Raw genomic sequence first — 20,205 nt, 5'->3', positions numbered from 1 at the left:
CATTCCAATGGGCACAGCGTAAGGGGTTTGGGAACGAAGGAGGGGGATTAAAAAAAATAGTGTCATTAATAGATATTCTTCCATTTGAATTTCAATAAAAAACAAACAATAACAACAACAACAAAAAAAAAAAAACATTTCTTCCCGTCCCCTTTTTTATTATTTCAATTGACACCGCATCTCAAGTTCAGGAAACAGCCTGGAAGTACATGGAAGTATATCATAATAACGGCACTTGATATTATCACATTTCCTTATATATTTTTGCCTGTTTGATTTCCTTGTATTCTAATACATTTTTATCTTTTGCTGGTATCCTTATTTTTATTTAAGATGGTAAATTGAAATTGGATAGGACAGGACAAGCTATATACCAAATCTATGACAGACTTGAAATATGTTCATTAAAATTAATAAAAATGTAGAGTTTCTGGCAAGCTCTCCTGACACTTTCCCAAATATTCAGAAAGAGGGCCTAGCGGTTCATGAAGTGACTGTTGAAATTGCAATCCCATTAAAATATGTTGTCTTGGTATGCCACTGCACGATAGATTGGTCTTCTATCAGTTGTTGATTTCACACGTTCTCTCTCTCTCTCTCTCTCTCTACCACGCACAAACAAACAAAATAAACAAACAAACATGCATGCATACAACCCTCGTAAAAAACCCTTTTCCCAATATAGCAACATTTGACTCCACATACTGTATTCTCCTCCACCCTTCAGTTTTATTCGTCTCTTCACTCTTAAAGGAGTTCTCAAAGCTGAAAATGAAATGGTTTGAATAAGAAAAATCAGACAAACAAAACACTGAAAATTTGATTAAAATCGCACATAGGAATATCGAAGTTATGACATTTTTAAGATTTGCATTTTTTCGGTAAAACATTTCTGTGCATGTTTTCATGAATATTCAATGAGTAAATTGTTTGTCATATCCAAACTTGTTCCTTTGTATTTTATTATATGAAATTATGTTTGGTCAAATTTTGTCCTCCAAGAAAAACAAATATTGGGTCGACAACTGATGTAATGCATTAGATATTCATTGCTGCTACTTTTGTTATTATAAGGTATAAATATCGTAGACACATGTATGAAAATATGACATAATCAGCCCACCTGATGAAATTTCATGACTACGTGCATATTATATAACTGATGTCACAAATTGTTGCTAAACTGTAAATTTCAATAATTTTGTTAATTTCTTTGATAAAATTTTCTACATTTTGCTCAGTTAATTTCTATTTATTAAGATATAATTATTTTAGATATAAAAAGTTATAATTATTTTAAGTCCGGAGTACCAATTAAAAAATATATATATTGATGGAAAACATAAAGCCTGCCATCAATCGCTTAAGGCCAATGATAAAGATAATCATTTATTTGCAATAATTCTTATACGTTTTGGAGCCCTTACAACATGTTATACCTATACCTTATACCAGAGGAGCAATATTGTAAAGAGTTTTTTTATTATTCAAATCTATACAAGCAATCTTGCTAAACATAGTCTATTTTAACAAGCCAGATAGCAAATTAAATATTTTTTTTCAATCGCGTGCATTGTTATATCTCCGTAGATGAACCCCCGAAATGTATGAATTGAGTCATTTGCAAATTGCAATCTTTGGAGAATAAGTAAAACGTTTGATAATCAAAACCCTTTCAGATAAAAATATCTTAATTGTCTTTTTATGTGATATTCATGTTTATATTTTGCAGAGACTGAGAGAGGGGTGGGAAAAAGAGAAATGCAGAGAATGTAGGAGAAAACAAATAGATAAATAATAATTTATTAAAACCGCCAAGAAAATAACTTGACGTTTTCAGGATGACAAGGACAATACACAATGAGTAAAAAAAAAGAGATACTAAAGTTGTAGTAAAGACACGCGAAATTTTATACTAGTACTACAAACGTGAATCGCAAATTATTTTACAAGCACAGTATAGAGGCTAGACGTTCAAACACATCTCTACATGTATAAGCGAATTTGACCCAAGAGGTAGGTTTACTCGATGTGTACCAAATGAATAAACGAGAGAAGGTTCGCCGAAGAAAAATGTTTAACACCTATGTTGGGCTGGGCTCAGCCGAATCTTAAAGGTTATGTCCACCCCAACAAATAGTTGATTTGAATTAAAAGAAAAAAAATAACACCCACCAGTAGGCCTATAACACCAAAAATTTATGAGACCCGGATTTGAAATAAGAGAGTTATGATACTTAACAAAAAGTTTTCTTATTTTTCACAACACAGTTAAGGGGGAAACACAGTGATATGCAAATGTGATAGTGGATGATGTCACTCTTCTGTTTTGTATTTTATTACATGTATTTTAATCATATTTCATTTTGCAGACTTGATAATAACAAGAATCGTCACCAAATCATGATATGTTAAAACAATGTCAATTCAACATGTTCAGGGATAAATCAGACTTTGTTTCACATTTTCACAATTTCGTAATAATAACATTCAAAAGAAATAGTGAGGGTGGCGTCATCAATTCCCTCATTTGCATAAAGACCAGGATATGCATATACATGTTATAATTGTTTTGTCGGATATTGTGCAAACTTTAAAAAGGTCATAACTTTCTTATTTTACGTCTGCATTTGATGACATTTTAAGCGTTAAACTTGTTTGATTTTTGTCTTTTCATTCAAATCAACTTATTGTTTTGGTAAGTAGACTTGACCTTTTACGTATTTTATTCTGCAGAATAACCTTTCAAAACGCATCTTATTTAGCGTTTCATGTATACTTGTGTTTTTAAAGATGTCCTTATTTATGATTGACGAAAACAGATTTGAACTCGAGTGTCTTTGAAACCTTGAAACGCAGCCGCGTGATTTACTTTACGATCGATATTACGTAATCGTTCAAAACTTGCGGTATGGCAAAGGAGACAATAAAGAATCAAACAAGGACTTAAACTTGGGTATTATGAAACATGGTTTATAAAGGCACATTATTTTCACAATAATTGCAAATAAGCTAGATAATTATTATTTCTCTTGACTGTTTTTTAATAGAAAACAAAACTTTCTAAACATAGACAATTATGATTTTGTAATAAATAGTGACAACTATTTACAAAGCAAAAAAAATACCATACACACCATAATACATCATTAATAAAAGTTTCTATTCGTCATAATGGCTTTTATCAAAACGCAATATTATTGGTTAATAAATTAAAGTGTCAATCATCCTTTTTCACAGCCAACATACATTGGTATGGGCCTATTTCCACTATCAAGATGAGCCTGTGAAGTGTTCAAAAACTTCGTATGGAGAAAAGAGAGTCATTCGAATGAAGTGGCGATTTACATGTACTATTTATATTCCCTATAAAGACATACAAATGAAAGCAAACTAGGTAAACATTTATAACTGGCCTTGAGGGGAATATCAAATATATTGCCTGCGACAGAATCATATTGGCCCGAGTCTTTAGAAGAGGGCAACATGGTTACTTTAAAGATCTCTTTCAGTTTCTCTTTAAGTTAAGACTAAATGAAATTAAATACCCAGCATGCCCAGTGGGTATTGAAACTGATCAATGTAATAACTTGGTGATTTAGAGCGGTTCTAAATACATTATTAATAGGCCTGCAAATCTTATAAAGGCTTGCAAGGGAAACGCAATCGTTTTTTTTCTAATACATTATGCAAAATGAAGTTATTGTTAAATTGTACGTGAAGCGCGCTTTCATTACAAGAAGTGAATATTATCATCATTAGTATTGTCATGATAATGTAAATACAATATGTAAACACCAGATAACCTAAGATTGGTTGCGGTAATATATCTTCATTATACACTGTAGTGACTGAAATAACGAAGCAATATTTTCTCCGGGTGTACTACTAATAATATATATATCATTATTTTATGAGGCACCGATTATCTATTTGCCTATTCAATGGCGCATTAACCCCGGCTATAGCTCCAGTTGCTGAAGGCGCTTGGCGCATTCAAGGAATTATTCCTGCCTGGTACTCTTTTACTTCACCTGGGTTGAGTGCAGCACAATGTTTGTAAATTTCTTGCTGAAAGAAAACATGACTGGGATTCGAACCAACGTCTCTCTGATTGAAATACGTTTAGTCGAAATGGGTCAAGATTTAATGATTGATTATAATATAATTTTTTTGTCAACACTGAACATGTTAAGGTTACTAGTCAGTGAAATTAGGGCATTCTTTCATAATCCTACTTCAACACATAACCATGAACACTTTCAAGGCGATATTGAGGTATTCAATTATCATGGGTATGATTTCTTTGGTTTAGCTAGAGATGATTTTCCCCGAAAAACTGTGAAGGCAATAAAATGTAAAAAGGTATGTTAGGTGAAAAACCGATACCTGATCTAATGATTTAAGATTCCATGGGTATTGATAAACAATGCAGGCACATGACAGCATAATGAAAGAAATATTTTCTATGATACCATAAGGACTTTACAAAACAGTTAGGGAGTCTATAATGATGCAGTCACATTTTCCCTACGGCGGCCGTACGGCGAGTCAAAAACAGCCGTTTTATTCATTTCTATCTAAACCACCTATTATGTAGATAGCACAAAAAATGTTAAAATGGCTCTTTTCGACTCACCTTACTAGGGAAAATTTGACTGCGCCATTAGTTCTCTAAACGGTACTTATAAAAACCAAGTCGAGAATGCTCGCCCCAGCACTTATGTGCCATGTTTAACATGTAAATATTTCCCACATGAAAGATACACTTGGGCTGCATGATGCATCCTCACGTTCCGATCACAGATCAAAATGGAAAGAACCAACACAAAATTTTGTCTCTTAATAATGCAATGAATATATACCATGATCCTACATACGCAATAGGAATATCCGAAAGGGATGGTTAAGTTTCATCACTGTTCTCGAATCTAAAAGCAGGAAGGTTACCTTTCTGTTTCAGGAAGTTCCTGATAATTATGGTTACCCGTTAATATTAGGGACTTAACGCATCAGGACAGAAAAAAATCACGAGAACGCTAAATACAAAAGAATTTTGTCGATTATGTTATTATACAAAATGCAAACTATTCACGCACGCAAGACAGACGAGGGTACTTTGAATAACGCCATTGTGCTATTATGAACACAATGTGTCGAAATAGTTTCAATATTTAACAGTTTAGTATGAGTTTCTCAACAAATTATCCGAATACTTTCTAAATATTTAGCACGAGAATGTTCTAGTATTCTGCCCTGTTCGGAGTCCCTTTGTAAACTTGACAAAAATTTAAAGAGAAAACAATAACAAATAGATAGTTGACACTCACGTATCACTAAAGCCCCTTTCACAATTGACGTACGACCATTTGCGACCTTTTGGTAGTGCGACAAGCTGCAACAGGCATCAATCGCAAGTCATCTCATAAGATCGCACAGAGGCTTTCACAAATGCAACAGGTGTCGTACAACTAAAACAACCAGTAAACCCCGTTGCACGAGTAAGTCGCATATATGCTCTTATTGTGCTCGTGCGATCACATGCGAGTGTTGCACGAGGGATTGCGAGTGGAACGGTCGCATACATCATGTACATGGGAATGCAACGGTAGTGCAATGTTGTAAGCCGTTTTGCGATCGGTCTTGAAACAGTCTTATGGCCTATATATTATCGCACCCAGTCGCAAGACTGGTCTCTATAGGTCGCTAGCACATGTGCAAGTGTTGTACGACCTCCAGTCGACTAAATGTGACTACTTAGTTGGGCCACCTCTCGCATCAAGTCGTACAACGTTGAACAACACTCACACAATGATCTCCAGACCGATGGTACGATCTGATGCGAGTGAATCGATCGTATTTGATCGCGTTTGGATTTTGAACATCTTCAAAGTTCAGATGCGACCAGTCACGACCACCTCGAGTTCGTGCGATCGTGTACAACGACTGCGAGTGTTCGCAAGACACCAAGAGATCGATCGTGCAACAGGAAAAATCGTTAAACATGTCGTACGTCAATTGTGAAAGGGGCTTAAAGGCCGAGTGAGATTGCACATGAAGTATGTACAATTTATTTTGCAGATAGAAGTTTCTACCCCAAAAATATCACGTAGAAACCACGCGATCAGATACCAAAGGCCTGTTACAACCGATAATGTCGCAGCAACGCATGTCACATGCACCAACGCATAATGTCGCAGATAGCGACATTATGCCGAGAGCGCCCGACTAGACGCATAATGTCGTAGCTTTTCTACTATTACCGCATAATGTCGCAGCGATATTGCTTCAGGACTGGAGTTAAATATAAGACATAAAATATGTTTTCACTGATTAATTTGTGCAAGCTCTGTCCTATGAACGTTTTGAAGATTGTGTTTGGTGGGGGTGATGTCTGATATCTTTTCCGTTTTTGGAAATCTGATTATAAAAGTTTGTAATGGTATTTTTCTTTTAACAGCTCTTCAATAGAAGTAAAACATATTTATCGATTTCACACTGAGAACTACATTAACCTTTTAAAAATAAGCTGCTGAAGGCGAAAAAAATAAGGACCCGGATACAATACGTAATTTAACAAATCTACTTCGTTATGTTGAGTTCATTTTAGATTTGAGTTTCATTTCATGTTATCTGTATTCACCTCAATTAAAAAAGTTTTAATGGTTTCTCATGCTGCTTTTCGATTGATTCTGAAATATTTTTTACTTCAGTCTCATGATCAGGCCTATACCTGAAACATTACGGCCGAAATAATTATGAACTCCGTTGATAAATACGAATTAATAAGGTGATTCTAAACGATCTTTAATCTGTGAAGTCCAGAATCATTTTGTAACAATAACATTTTTGGAGGAGACTACTGCCCCGGAAGAGCTCCTTACAGCCAGGGATATAAATAAAGTGAGATATGGAAGTATTCTCTGGTCACTTTCTCTGAAAGACCTGCCGCCATCAAGTAGAGACTTTAGACTTCTCCTGACGGAAGGGTGTACAGTTATTTTATCAAACTTTCTTTGCTGAAGTAAGGAAGATATTGTTTAATAATGAAACATATTGCATTTCTTATCCTTAATAATTTCAGATGTCTTGTTAGTATGTACGTTGACATCGGAAAGGACGATCTTAATTTTCCAACAGAACTTATTCTAGACTTGAAAAAAAAAAATCAACATAATTATTGCAGTATCTATTCAAGAAGAGTCATAGAAGGCCTTCAAGGTGTACTATGACATTCGAAGTAGTAGCTTAACTCTTTGTCATGCTTCAGAACTTGATACTGAATCGCTATCAAATAGAGGTGTTGATGAATCAGGTCTCTTATTGGGACTCTTTCGAGACGGACTTCCCATAATTCTTTGTGCAGGATACATCTTAGATGGCAGTGTTTCTATCTTGGTGGATAGCTTGCCATTTGGTACACCTACATCGTTCTCATTCAGCGTCATCAAGCGATCTCTACGCTCGGGATATCGCAGATCAGAATTATCAATGTCTGTTGATAAACGGTTATCGTCCATGTCGTCTTTACCATTTCTCTGCGATCCATTCTTCCACCTATCACGAAAAATTGAGGCTTGATGTTCGACGAGCGGAGCTGACGAGTCATGTCGGCTGACAGGTCTTGCCACTTTCTTCGGTGATGATCTGATGCCGACAACGGCAGATTTGACTGTTCTCAACATAGGGAAATTTCTGACCACGAATGGTGAATCGGTGCCCGATGACACATCTCGTGTTGGTGGTATTTCATGGTTGGGGTGTGTTGGTTGATCGATTTGCAATAGAGGAAACTCGTTTTTGTTCTTCGGTTGGTCGTTGACAGTAGGTAAGTCGCAAGGGACTCGGTCAGCTTCACATCCATCAGGCCTAGATCTTCGCACGTCATCATGTCTGAAGAAGAGAGAGAGAGCGAGAGGGTTGGGTGATAAATACATTTGACGTACATACATGTAAGCACATTTACTGATATAAAAACTTGAAAAGGACCGTAGGTTAAGCATTTTTATCGTCTGATAGTACTTATGTGTGGTAATGAACAGGTACCAGAGTTCGGAACAAGTGGGTGTTTGGGGTTATACAGTGCGTATCAAAAAAAGTTTACACTTTGAAAAAGCCTTGGGAATTAAAAATATACAACATGTGGGTAATTTTTTCACATTTAATCTTGGGTTTGGGTCTCATCTATCCAATGAAAGTAAACGTTTTTGTCAGAATGTTACACTTGAGTGAGCACTGTCCATTTTTGTAAGGCTCGCAGAAATCTGTTTGCGCAGAAATGCTCGTTTTCACGCTGTGTCAAGGGGAAAGGGCGAAATCAAACTTACCCTGCGAAACATTTCTCGTACATTTTCCTTGCACTTTTAGTCAATTGAAATAAAATGGATACGTTCAAGCATTTTGGAACAATTTTGCCACCCAAATTAAAATTTCAACACTTAGTAAGCACAATTAACCTTTATCTTTTTGTGCCAGCTAGATCTGAGGACATAACTGAATCTGAACAAAAGTTTATATTAGACATCTCCAAAAAATGTTCACTAAGTTTTTATCATTTAAAGTGGGTTTACATTTCATTTTTCATTTAATATTTGTTTCTCCCCACTTTTCCCAAGCTTGACAATGATTAACAAAATGAAAATCAAGCCTAAGCCGTTTTATGTAAAGCACAGCTCAGTGTAAAGCAAATATCGTCACGATGGCATCGGTGTGTGGGGGAGTGGGGTGGGGGAGTGGGGTGGGGCGCAATGCACTCTTAAAAGTGTTTTGGGCAAGGAAACAAGTTAAAAAATGTGAAAGATATTTTCAAATCAATTTTACCAGCTAAATTCCACGTGTTCTTCATGATTAAGGTCTACTTTTATTCGCATAACTATTTCAAAGTTCTGCGCAAATCATTTTTCACTAACTTTTCAAAAGTAAGTGGTGTTCACTCAAGCGGATATATTTTTCTACAGTTATATCGTCACTTGCTTAAATGGATCTGTACCAATATCAAAATGTTGAAAAATCTTCAGGATATTATAAATTTTACAGGATTTTTTCTAAGTGTAAACTTTTTTTGATAAGCACTGTATAGAATGAGGTCACTATATAAATTTTATTTTACTGTATGTGGAGTTTCTGATGAAGACTAAGCTTCAAGTCCTTTTTTTTACCATTCATTGCTTCTTGGCAGAAACAAGAAGGTTCACCTGCAAAAATGACTGAAAGGGCTCATCTGATTGGTGTATAGAAATTAGGAAATGTTCTTTATTTCACAATCACGAAAATTTACGTGGTTGGTGAGCTTTCGATTGCTTGTCAGACCGTCGCGTCGTAGCTGGCGCTGTTGCTGATGCTGCATGATGGATTCAGCTTACCCCCCAAACAGGTAAATTTTCCTGATTGTAGAATAAAGAACGTTTTATCAGGTCTGTACAGTCAGTCTGCAAGCCCCTGTGTTAATGAGCAAATGAGCAAGATTTATCCAAGTCCTCTCGTGGCTGAATTCATGTCCCTGCAAAATCTCGTGAATTGTGAGACTTTCTTTCTCAAAGAATTTAACCACTTTCTCCTTGAGTAATATTGATTATTTTTGTACCATGGGCAAGAGTAAATGTTACCCTTTTATATTGGTCATTTCTTTTGAATGAAATATTTTGATAAATAAGTGAATTTTTTACCTGAAAAGATGCATCAAACAGAATTTTCTTCCTCTGTTTTCACTTGCAACTTGTGCAACATTTTGTGTTTTAGGCACCAACATTATTTATATCATCAGAAAGCTCAAACTCTATACTTTCTTACAATGTCACTCTTGATATGTGGCATCTTTTAGATGGGTCAGCAGCCAGTTATTTCCATCAAGATGCAAGACGAGATTTCTGAAATTTCTGAGTAACATAAATTCCAGAGTTCTGATTGGCTGAATACTGTTTTCAAAACAAACAGGCGCGGGTAATTTGAAGAGATTACCACATGGTGAGTGTGACCTTGCAGAGGCCCAGTGTGGGGAACATTGGGATTTGCGTGGGTGTGTGGTCTGTATGACCAATCAGAGCGCAGTATTCTTGTTTTTGAGCTGCAAAATGTACTTGGCCTATGAAAAGCTGGCTGCTGACCCATCTAAAATACATCTTCTTATAAAAATTATATCATATTAAAGCTTAGATCTTCAGCTTTATCATGATTTAAAAATCATTTGTGCCCAAACAGAAATTAAGTGTGAAAACAACAACTTTTGTTGCATGAAAAAAAAAAATTTGTTTCATGTTTTAGATCAAAAGTTTTTCCTATATTACAACATTCTTTTAAAAATCTAAACACATGACCTAAAAGAATGCTTCTTCTTCTTTACAAAGATACCAAAAACATGAAATTTGGTCTATATTTAGAGCAGCAATGGCCGAATAAAAAGAGGTGTTTTGGTTCGCACCAAGCTCATTAACTATGCAAAAACCCTCTTGTCATGAATATCACTTGGATAAAAGAAGCTACTTTTTCAGGGCTTGCGGACTGACTGTGTATGAATGTTTTTTTCTTTTTTGTTTTATTTCTTCGGATATCAACGTAACCGTAAATTCATACATAGACATCGACACAAGAGTCAATATTTTGTCCCCTTTTCAATGTATTTTAGTGGTCAGCATGAGAAAATAACCTGACCAGTGGTTTTGAATCCAGAAGCCACCCTCTCCTGCTCTGTAAGCAAAGCTCTACCCACATATAAAACAGTGTCCACAAACTACTATCGATATCTGTCATGTGTGAAAAGAAAACTGCTTCTTAAAATAGGTCCATGCTAATTTAGAACCTGGTCAGTAATGATGTGAAACACTTTGGTCAATAAGTGATAGTTATATTTTAATCTCATATCTTGTGCAATGTATTTAGTTGTGATTTTTATACGGTAAATAAAACCAAAGTCTGATGGTTACTCATTGCTATATTACCGTTTCTTTTTCTTCTTTCTCGTGAAGCAAAACAAAAGGCAGCCAAGGAAGAGGATGATAACGATAAGCATGATACTTGCTCCTATCAGCAGTGCCACAGATCCTGCATGTATACAAACAAAATGGAGAAAATTCAAATAAAACGAAACGAACATTTTGATTAATAATGTTCATTATTAATGATATTGATCATTCTGAAAGTTATCATTCCTTATAATTATTGGGTTTCGGTGAAAAAACTGTTCGTATATCAAAAGGTGGTGAGTGGGGGTGGAACCTAATCAAATGACGTGACTGCGCATTAATATTCATCAAACGTGCAATTTTATTCATGGCCATTTAGTGTGCAGTCAATGGCCACTGCTTTGAGATGATGACAACCTACCAAATAACAAGAATCAACATCACTTTCTTATACAAAAATAAACTCATGAACACAATTTTCTTTCGATCATTATTATAATCACCCATATCCGGTACCTTAAAAACATCCTAAATACACCATCCACGCCTCGGCAGCAAGCGTATAGAACTATTCTAAAGGTACTTTGTGTGGGCCAGGATATTTCTTATTAATACCCAAGCTGACTGTCTACTGTTCAATCATTAGCCATTACGACTGCTTACTTGGATGTAAGTTGTGCCATGCTGCTGAGTTCCCTCCTGATGGTGCGGCTGATGAAGAAATAGTTGCAGCATCACCACCGCCACTGGCCCCTTCACCCGTTCTCCACACTCCAGTCGGCAGCACTGTCGTCTGCAGAGGAAACAGGGTATTGTTGGCCCACGTTGGGGGCGCTACAGTTGAGAATTCTGCACCCGCCGAAATTGGAAAGACCAAATTAAAGGGCGGTGGATCCCGGCCACCGCATTTGCAAGTTTGGGGTTGAAGACGCTCTGCCGAGACTCCCCGCCAGCACTCTCGACCTCCTGAGTTCACCATGCTCTATGACCTGACTCCCGCACTGATAGAAATTTCAACACTGCAACAGAATAAAAGAGAAAGATAATAGACAGAGGTGATTGTATCGCGGCAGGAGATGATAAAGGATAATATAGGATGGTAACGTTTCATTTTATTTGATAAACTAAAATCAGATGTAAACGAGGAGTAGGCCTATCCTTCTGTGTGGTCAAACAATTCAACTTCTATGACTATTTACCAGTATACACTTTCAAAGAAATAAACAATAAAAAGGGAGATATAATTATGTTGGGTGAAGACTGTAATTACTAATGAGCTTTCTGATAAAACTGATTTCATAACTAACTATGCAAAACTAACATAATTCATAGGGACGGATCCAGCATTGTCCTATGGGGGGGGGGGGGGGGGGGCCAAGAAAAAAAAATCAAAATTTTTCCCAATTAGCTGACCAAAGAGCTCCAATCCGGGTTTTTTTTGGGGGGTGGGCGTGGCGGGGAAAAACACTGAAACTGAAAAGTATATTTTAGCTTTATTTTTACAAGAAGATTACGAATTTGATAAGCGATAATGGATAAGGACTAAATAAATGATGTGAGCGTGACGGACAAGTTTCATGTGTCTCGAAACAGAGCATTCTGGGAACTATTGTTTAAGATACATGGATAAGATACATTTCTCACTAAATAGTTCATGTGAACGCGAAGCGGAATTCTTTTATTCACTCACCTGAAAAGTGAACGTTTTAAGGAATCTTTGTACAGTGTTGTAGGGATATATCAAGGGCCTACGTTCCTCGTAAATCAATTAGGACCAATGCGAGCGCGAAGCGAGGCCTAATATTCTTATACTGACCTTAATGTTTGCTTGAATTAATGAAAAAAGATACATATTTCACTAACCAAATATTGCGCGGAAAATTGTTAATATTCAAACTGCAAATATTTTTTTGTATATTGTCTTTAACACGAGATAATTTAAGCGTCATTTAATCAATAAACGGGCAATAATTACGAATCGCGAGTGATTTTTTTTCTTTATACTGTGATTTCACTTTGCTTTCTCTTTTTTATTTGTATTTATCTCCTCAATTTTTCTCAATTCCTTTTTACTTTTCTACATTTTTCTTTTCCCTTTTGGCATCGCCAATAGATCGGCCTATGACATAACGCCTATAAAACTGAAATAAGAAAATTGTTTCACATTAATTTTTGCTTCTTTGTAACTTCGTTATTATTCCATCACTCTCATTACTGTTCCAATAAGCGGAACATCTCTTATCAGACTGCTACAACGTCTGAATTTTGTGGACATTTCCATCTCTGAAGAAACTATTTGCATCATATTCGTTCTGACAGGACAGCGGGATATCTATAGATACATGACACCGAAACTTTCACAAAGTCACATTTTATACACATAGGATGCAGCAGTGCTGATGCTCAACTGTTTATTTACCAATTTTTCTTTTAATATCTCATTCATCGCAGGGAGTCGAAAATTGCTTAGACCTTGATACTGAGTTTCAACTTTGTGTTGAACAGTCCCGATACAGTCTTTCATATCATTTCACAAAGCTTGCATCAATTCACATCAGTCAAAATATTCCCATATGAGTGATTTACTGAAGTCGTTCGTTATGTTAACGCAATGGTTTTTTTTCTCACTCGACCTACTTAGAACGCGTCATGTGGCATGATCACAATTATTGAGAAGTGTGATGTCACATTCATCTTTCTCATGGCAAATGGTTCTGAAGAGATTCAAAAAACCAAAATGTCTCAAATGACGATAGTTGCTAACAATGCAAGATTCCATTATCTCTGTCCCTAAACGATTGACATATGCCTTGCGCAAAGATTCCTCCTTTGGCACCATCGCTATGCTGTAACAAACGACTGTGATATCCATACTATTGGTAGATCTTTGAGCTAGGTTCGCAGCACCATCACATGACGTTGATCTGGGCCCCGTTGCATAAAAGTTGCCATCCAATGTTAACTTGCATGGAATCCTTGATTCTGATTAGCTGGTGATCGTCGTTACCATGGTAATTACCATTAGATGGCAAAGTTACTATAATAGTAAATTTTATGCAACGGTGCCCAGATATGACTTCCCATGCAGTCCTTGATTTGAACAAATGATAATCAGCACAGAATTATTCTGAGTTTACAACACAGAATAAGTCTGTATTGTAAACGACAGAATGAGCGTACAACAGTCACAATCTTGAGATGGAGTCCATGGAATTTAGTCCAACCTTGTATGTTCCTTGGTAAATATCGGGTTTGAACGTTTTCTCAGATTTTCTTACTAACAAAAAAGGACTCCCAGTTCTATGTAATTCATTTCAATGATCATTTCATCATCAATACTATATAATTTATACAATGTTGTACAACTTGCTGATACTACTCAAAATATTCCATGTGGTATGCCATGGCCAGGCATGCGTAACTGCATAACAAAAGCGATGTGAATACGCAGCCATCCGTCTACCCAGTGGCGTAACAGGCGGGGGGGGGCAGGGGGGGCAAGCTGCCCCCCCTGGCGGAGCTCACCGGGAAAATAATAAAAAAACGGGAAAAAGAAAAAAAGGGGGAGGGAAGAGAAAGGAAATAAAAAAGGGGAAAGGAAAAGGGAAAAGAAAACTAAGAAAAAACATAAAAAAGGGAAAACGGAAAGATAACGGGAAAAGGAAGGAAAAAAGAACAAGTGAGAAAGAACAATTTGCCCCGATATACAAATACATTAGCATGATTAGTGAGACAGGGAAATAAATTAAAGATGACAAAAAGGCAAACAAAAGCGGGATATAAAGGCAGAATGGAATTAGCCAAAATCTAAATTGGAAAATAAAGAATAGGGACAAGATAACGTACACTACCGGGCTGCCGAGGATTGAGATAACGAGCGGGAAGGAAAATGGATGGTATACAGCATAATGTCGTATGAAAGTCTATCATAAACTTGCTAAATCTCCAAAGGCTCTGTCCAAGAGTCAAGACCCCGTGCATTGGGGGCTCTTCATCTGTAACCTTTAATGGGTTCTATAACGGGCCCCTATATGGACCATTCCTGCATTAAGCTTTACGTTGAAGCATTGGCGTACCGGGGGGGTGGTTCCACAGCCAAGGGGAAATAAAAGAAAATAAAGGTGACAGCGAAATGAGATGAATGAAAAAAAATATATGACATGATATTTGCGATAATGATGTAAAAATCTATCACATAATTAGAATTTCATTTTAACAGGCCATTTTTTTTCTGGCTCGCTTCGCTCGCTGGCGACTTTTTACAAATTTTCCCACATTTGCTATGGTGTGCCCCTCACAATATTTGGATGATTCCGATACACACTTGAATTTATGTGTTGTGTTAAAGCTATATAAATATACACGCAATTTGATTAAAATAAGTGGCCATCTGTAAGGTTTAAAATGGCTTTGATATCAAAAGGTTCCGGGGCTCTGCCCTGGACCCCACCCATAAAGCACTGTTATATGGATGAGTTTGGACCATGGCCCCCAAAAGTTCTACAACCAAACAAACAAAAAATGAGGAAAGAAAGGAAAGTGTATTATATTTTTCTGATTATCACGTTAAAATCTATTTATATATATATATATATATATATATATATTTGCCCGATACGCCATATCGCCCCCTCAAAATTTTTGCCTTATGACGCCATTGCCTGTTCCATGATATGACCGGGAAATTTTTGGCTCTTGCCCCCCTGGCCACCGACCCCTGTTACGCCAATGACACACTCATCTAAAATCAATTATGCGTTCATCTAACATTGTCTGCATTGTGTATTAGCTCCCACTGCATGAATTGCGTGTCATCATATACATGTCCATTTACCTGTCTTGTACAAAATGATTCAGGTTATTGGAAAATTAAAAATCATCTTGAAAATCATATTGTGTTTATAACCTACAGCGTATGAGTTATTACTTGCACTAACGCAGTGGAATGGATGAAAAAATGATAAATTGACCCATGACCAATTCAAGATGCCATTTCTCTGGAATTGTATATCAGCACAAACAATATCCTTAGGACTGGCAGTAGCGTAATGAGTCCAAAAATTTGAGGGACAATGCATGGCGTATAGGAAAAAAATCATAAAAAGCTGCAAGCGAGCAAGAAAAAAAGGACCTTTTTAATAAAAAATCTAATAATTTTTTCATATAATACTCATTAAATAGTATCATATTTCACATTTCCCCCTTTTTTTTTTTTTTTTTTTTATTCCTTTTTTTTTCTTAGTCGTGAAATTTTGTGGGGACCCATGCCCCCTATCTGTACACCAGTGAGGATAATTTTCTGGATTTGAGAAAACATTTGTTTGCAAGGGATACTTCATTACAGGCGGTATGTGACCGGTAACGTCACTATTTTGATGCAAAGCAAACGATTTTAAAATTTAGGCTTTGCTTATTAATGTGTGTTTTAAGCAAATGTGTCTGCTAGAGCCAGTCATTATTTTGCTTCTCTGCATTCCTATTTTTTTTTTTTTTAGATTGGCCTCTGAATCAGACTATGACTATGGGCACTAGCGTACCTAAGGGGGGGGCAGTCACAACTCATGCAGGGGACGTATCCCTGCCCCCCCCTGACGAGTCACAACTGATACAGGGGACGTGCCCCCCCCCCCTTTTTGAGAAGCCAAATTAATCATTTGTAATGTAAAAATGCAATGAAAACAGCCGTGTACCCCCTCTTTTGAACCTCAAGACCCTTTATTATTATTTTTTTTTTTCTGCTTGTCTATTTATTTTTCTGGTAAGAAATCCTTTTTTTTGGTTGAAGACCTTTTTTTTTTTTTTTTTGCTTGTCAACTTTTTTTTCGGGTAAGAAATCTTTTATTTGTGGTTGAAGGAATTTTTTTTTTCCTTGTCAAATTTTTTCGCGGACGAAATATCCTCCAAAAAATTGCCCCCCTTCTGGAAAATCCTAGGTACGCCAGTGACTATGGGTCACATGAAATGTGCAACATGAATATTTGGTCTAAACCATTTTTTGTGAACAATAATCGTTTTTCTTTTTATGTTTGGGGTTCTCGGGGCAACTCACTTCAAGGGAAATTTGTGATTTTCTCAAGAATTCTCAATCGGAACTTCAACATTCTCTTTAATATGATGAGGGAAGGGTCATGGGTAACCGCATTCGTCTACTACAGAGATTCACAGTAAGAGCTGTTCTGAGAATGATGACTAACCACGTCCTCGTTGTGACCAAATCAATGGGGAGGAGAGAACGATCAACTACACGGAAGGCTCGCCTTTGTACATGCTTTATGGGTTGTCGAAAGACGTTGTCCAGTTCTTTTACATTGCATTGCACAAAGAATATTGATTCATTCGAGTCTGTTTTAGAATTGAAAACTCATTTGATTCTTTGATGAAATATATTCAGTTATAATTTGCCAATAATCAATTCCTTATATCTATGATGAACACTCTAAAAAACGAGAGTACAAAGTATTGCGAATATGGGTTTTCTATGGTTACAAAAATACAAACCCTTTGTGACCATTATTGCTACAAACACGAAGCGAATTGATCATAAAATCTGAATACATCCTGTGATGTAAAGTATAGATTTCGGTTGACAAAAAAAATGGCGGGGTATTCATCTTATAAGCATTAAAAGATTCGACAATACAGTAAACTAAATTTCATGAAAATGGCTTCTATATCCTTTTTCTTTCTTTGCTTCAGCTTAAACTTCCAAACTTGACTTTTGACAGCTGATGGGAGGGGTCATTGACCTTCCAGACCTTCCCTGGAGGGGGTGTGAAATGAGTCGTGATTAGTCCACACTCCATCCATCATTCAACTTAGAAGTTACTCTTCACAATCCTTGACTCCAAACCTTTTATTCTGTTTAACCCGCCAAAATGACCTTTCATTGAAATATGAAATTACCAGTGACGATTTTGACGCCTACTGCATTACGCCTTGAAATAAAAATTGTTACAAACTCGCAAACAAACACCCAGACGTGTCAGAATGCTAAACTGGTTGATGGCATGTTTTTAAGACGCCAAGATTGATTCCATCGATGTGTCACATATTTCATTTAACGAGTCAAAGTTCTTTAGCCAAAAACACAGTGTCACAATTTAAATAGAAATTCTATATTTAAATCTTAATGACATCTATTAACAAATATTGTATAACGAGTCCGGTACCCGATTGTATAGGACAAAGAAGAGAATGAGCCGCGACACTCGGATTGACATGCCTTTGAATATTTTCTCTGATTTGGAGGAGGATCGAACATTAATATCATGCAAACAAAATATACGGATTGATCATATCAGATCAGCTGATTGGTCCACAGGAGTACATCATTGGTCATGCTTTATTTTGTTCACATCTCAAAAGCAAAGTTTTACGAAAATAATATTCCGCTTTTATAGAGCGTTTAATACATCGGAACGACGTCTTTAAGCGCTTAACCCCAGTCATCGAATTCTGGCATGCCCGCATACATTTTGCAGACTTTCTCCACTCCCTGGTGACTATTCCAACAAGAGTTCCATGATTAAAATATTTCTGATTAGTTTGATTTTAGCATGTTGGTATCGTAGCTTTGAGATAAAGGAAATTATGACGACAAGGAGAGGGAAATAATGAGATGTGTGATAGGAGAAAGGGGGAGGGGAGTAAATAGAAAAAAAAATAGAAGTATATTCCTTACTATTTGATAGAAGAAATTAGCTAAATTCAGTCAGTTATATAAATTAGATCGAGCTTAGACTTCCACAACCATCATGTTTCCAAAGAAAGTTAATTCAAATGAATTTCATCATACTATACATTGTTTCATTTTCACATTCAAAAGAAAAAATACGAGTAAGCAAAGATTAACATTCAAGTTCATAATAAGAATCACTCTCTGCATCGTGTTCAAAATCAAGGAAATTACAATACTTTCCACAAAACATGACCACAATTCCCTTTTAACCAAAAGGTCGTTTATAGAATAATATCGTAATTCTTATTTCTCTTCGCCAATTCGGTTCATTATTTCACTCAAAGGGAATTCATATCCCTTGGGTGGAATCAAGTTGATTCCCATGAACCTTCCTCTCAATAGGGAGTGTTTATTATGAATTATTGAATGGTGACCCTCCGACAAACCCTGCTCTCTCTTCAAACATCTGTACCAAAGGTGTGCTCAATAAAGAAGGTGATCCGAAATTTTCAGAAGAGAGATTGTGGTCCCAATCTCAAGCTGTGAGTGATTTCAAGGTAGATTTTGAAGATGATATAGATGGAACAATTTTCTAAAAGATGTTTCTGTAATGTCCTTATATCACGTTTGATCAAAGTCTTGATGTTCGGAAATGTGTAAAATATTCTTCAATGCATTGTTTGAAACTTTTAAAAATCAATAATGGAATAACAATCATATCTCGAACGAACCGGATATTACAAAATGAGTATCATAGATTCGTTTAATACAGAAATATATTTTTAGAAAATCCCACATTTGGAGGGCTGTGTAATTACAAAGCAATCAATTTCTTTATGGTTTTGCATGAAGGTAGAATGTAAATGAGGCATATTCAAAGTAAGTTAAAGGAAGAGCGTAATACTGTTGTGTGAATTTCTATAACTTTATTGTTCTCAATTTCCATTATATATATTTTCTAGATCTAATTAACGTCAGGTGTTAGTTGCTATATATTGCTTCCAATCTTCCATTGTTCTAAATTTTATTTCATATTAGCTTGTTAACCTCTGTCATAGTAAAACACCGTTGTTGGGTATTTTGGGAGTCAGACATTAATTTTTGATGAGGGAAATTACCATAATCGCCGAAGTGAATAGAACATTTTAACCAAAACAAAATGAATAAGAACAAATATGAAATTTATTTGGATCCTATATGAGTCTATCAATTTTGTTCAGAGTGCTTACATCGATGTCCTATTATGTGAATATAGAAAATAAATAAATAAGTTGGAGAGGCTCTATCCTAAAATATTATATCATATGATATAATGTATAAATATAATATATAAATATGATTTTATATATTATATAATATAACATAAATATGATATTATATTACTAGTATGTAATATATAATACATGTGAGAAGTAGGTCGAGTAATCATAACCGTACAGGATATCCATTTCTATATTGCCCCTTGAAAAATATCCATGTATAGGTGTTCTGGTGGTGAGTACGCTTGTCAAGGTATAGCAATTATCACCTGAGTTATAAGGGGAGCTCACAAACCTTGGTGGTAATTAGGGTGTGGGAAGTAGTTCGAGTGCTCCACAAATACTTGAACCCCCTCTCAACCAGAATGCA

The 20,205-nt window shown here is 36.0% G+C and overlaps 1 protein-coding gene across 6 annotated transcripts in view; it reads right to left on the bottom strand.

Annotated features, from left to right (window-relative positions):
• Window positions 1–1,787: 1,787 nt before the first annotated feature.
• The window catches only part of LOC129257125 (uncharacterized), a 33,612-nt gene continuing 15,194 nt past the window's right edge, over window positions 1,788–20,205 (bottom strand). For 2 of the 6 annotated variants that reach the window (XR_010293097.1, XR_010293098.1), the window contains exons 2-5: window positions 11,562–11,917; window positions 10,935–11,037; window positions 3,979–7,893; window positions 2,955–3,929 (exon numbers count right to left, since the gene is read on the bottom strand). Coding sequence is in view for 2 of the 6 variants with exons in the window: in XM_054895381.2 (XP_054751356.2) it covers window positions 7,260–7,893; window positions 10,935–11,037; window positions 11,562–11,877 (1,053 nt within the window). In the remaining 4 variants the exon portion in view is untranslated. Of the gene's footprint in view, window positions 7,894–10,934; window positions 11,038–11,561; window positions 11,918–20,205 lie in introns of all 6 variants that reach the window. The other 4 variants (XM_054895381.2, XM_064097206.1, XR_010293100.1 and 1 more) reach the window with 3 other exon arrangements.

The sequence above is a fragment of the Lytechinus pictus genome, chromosome 3 (genome assembly GCF_037042905.1).
Source record: "Lytechinus pictus isolate F3 Inbred chromosome 3, Lp3.0, whole genome shotgun sequence".
NCBI lineage: Eukaryota > Metazoa > Echinodermata > Echinoidea > Temnopleuroida > Toxopneustidae > Lytechinus > Lytechinus pictus.
The sequence above is the reverse complement of the archived record's forward strand: the minus strand, read 5'-3'. Positions and strand labels throughout refer to the sequence as shown.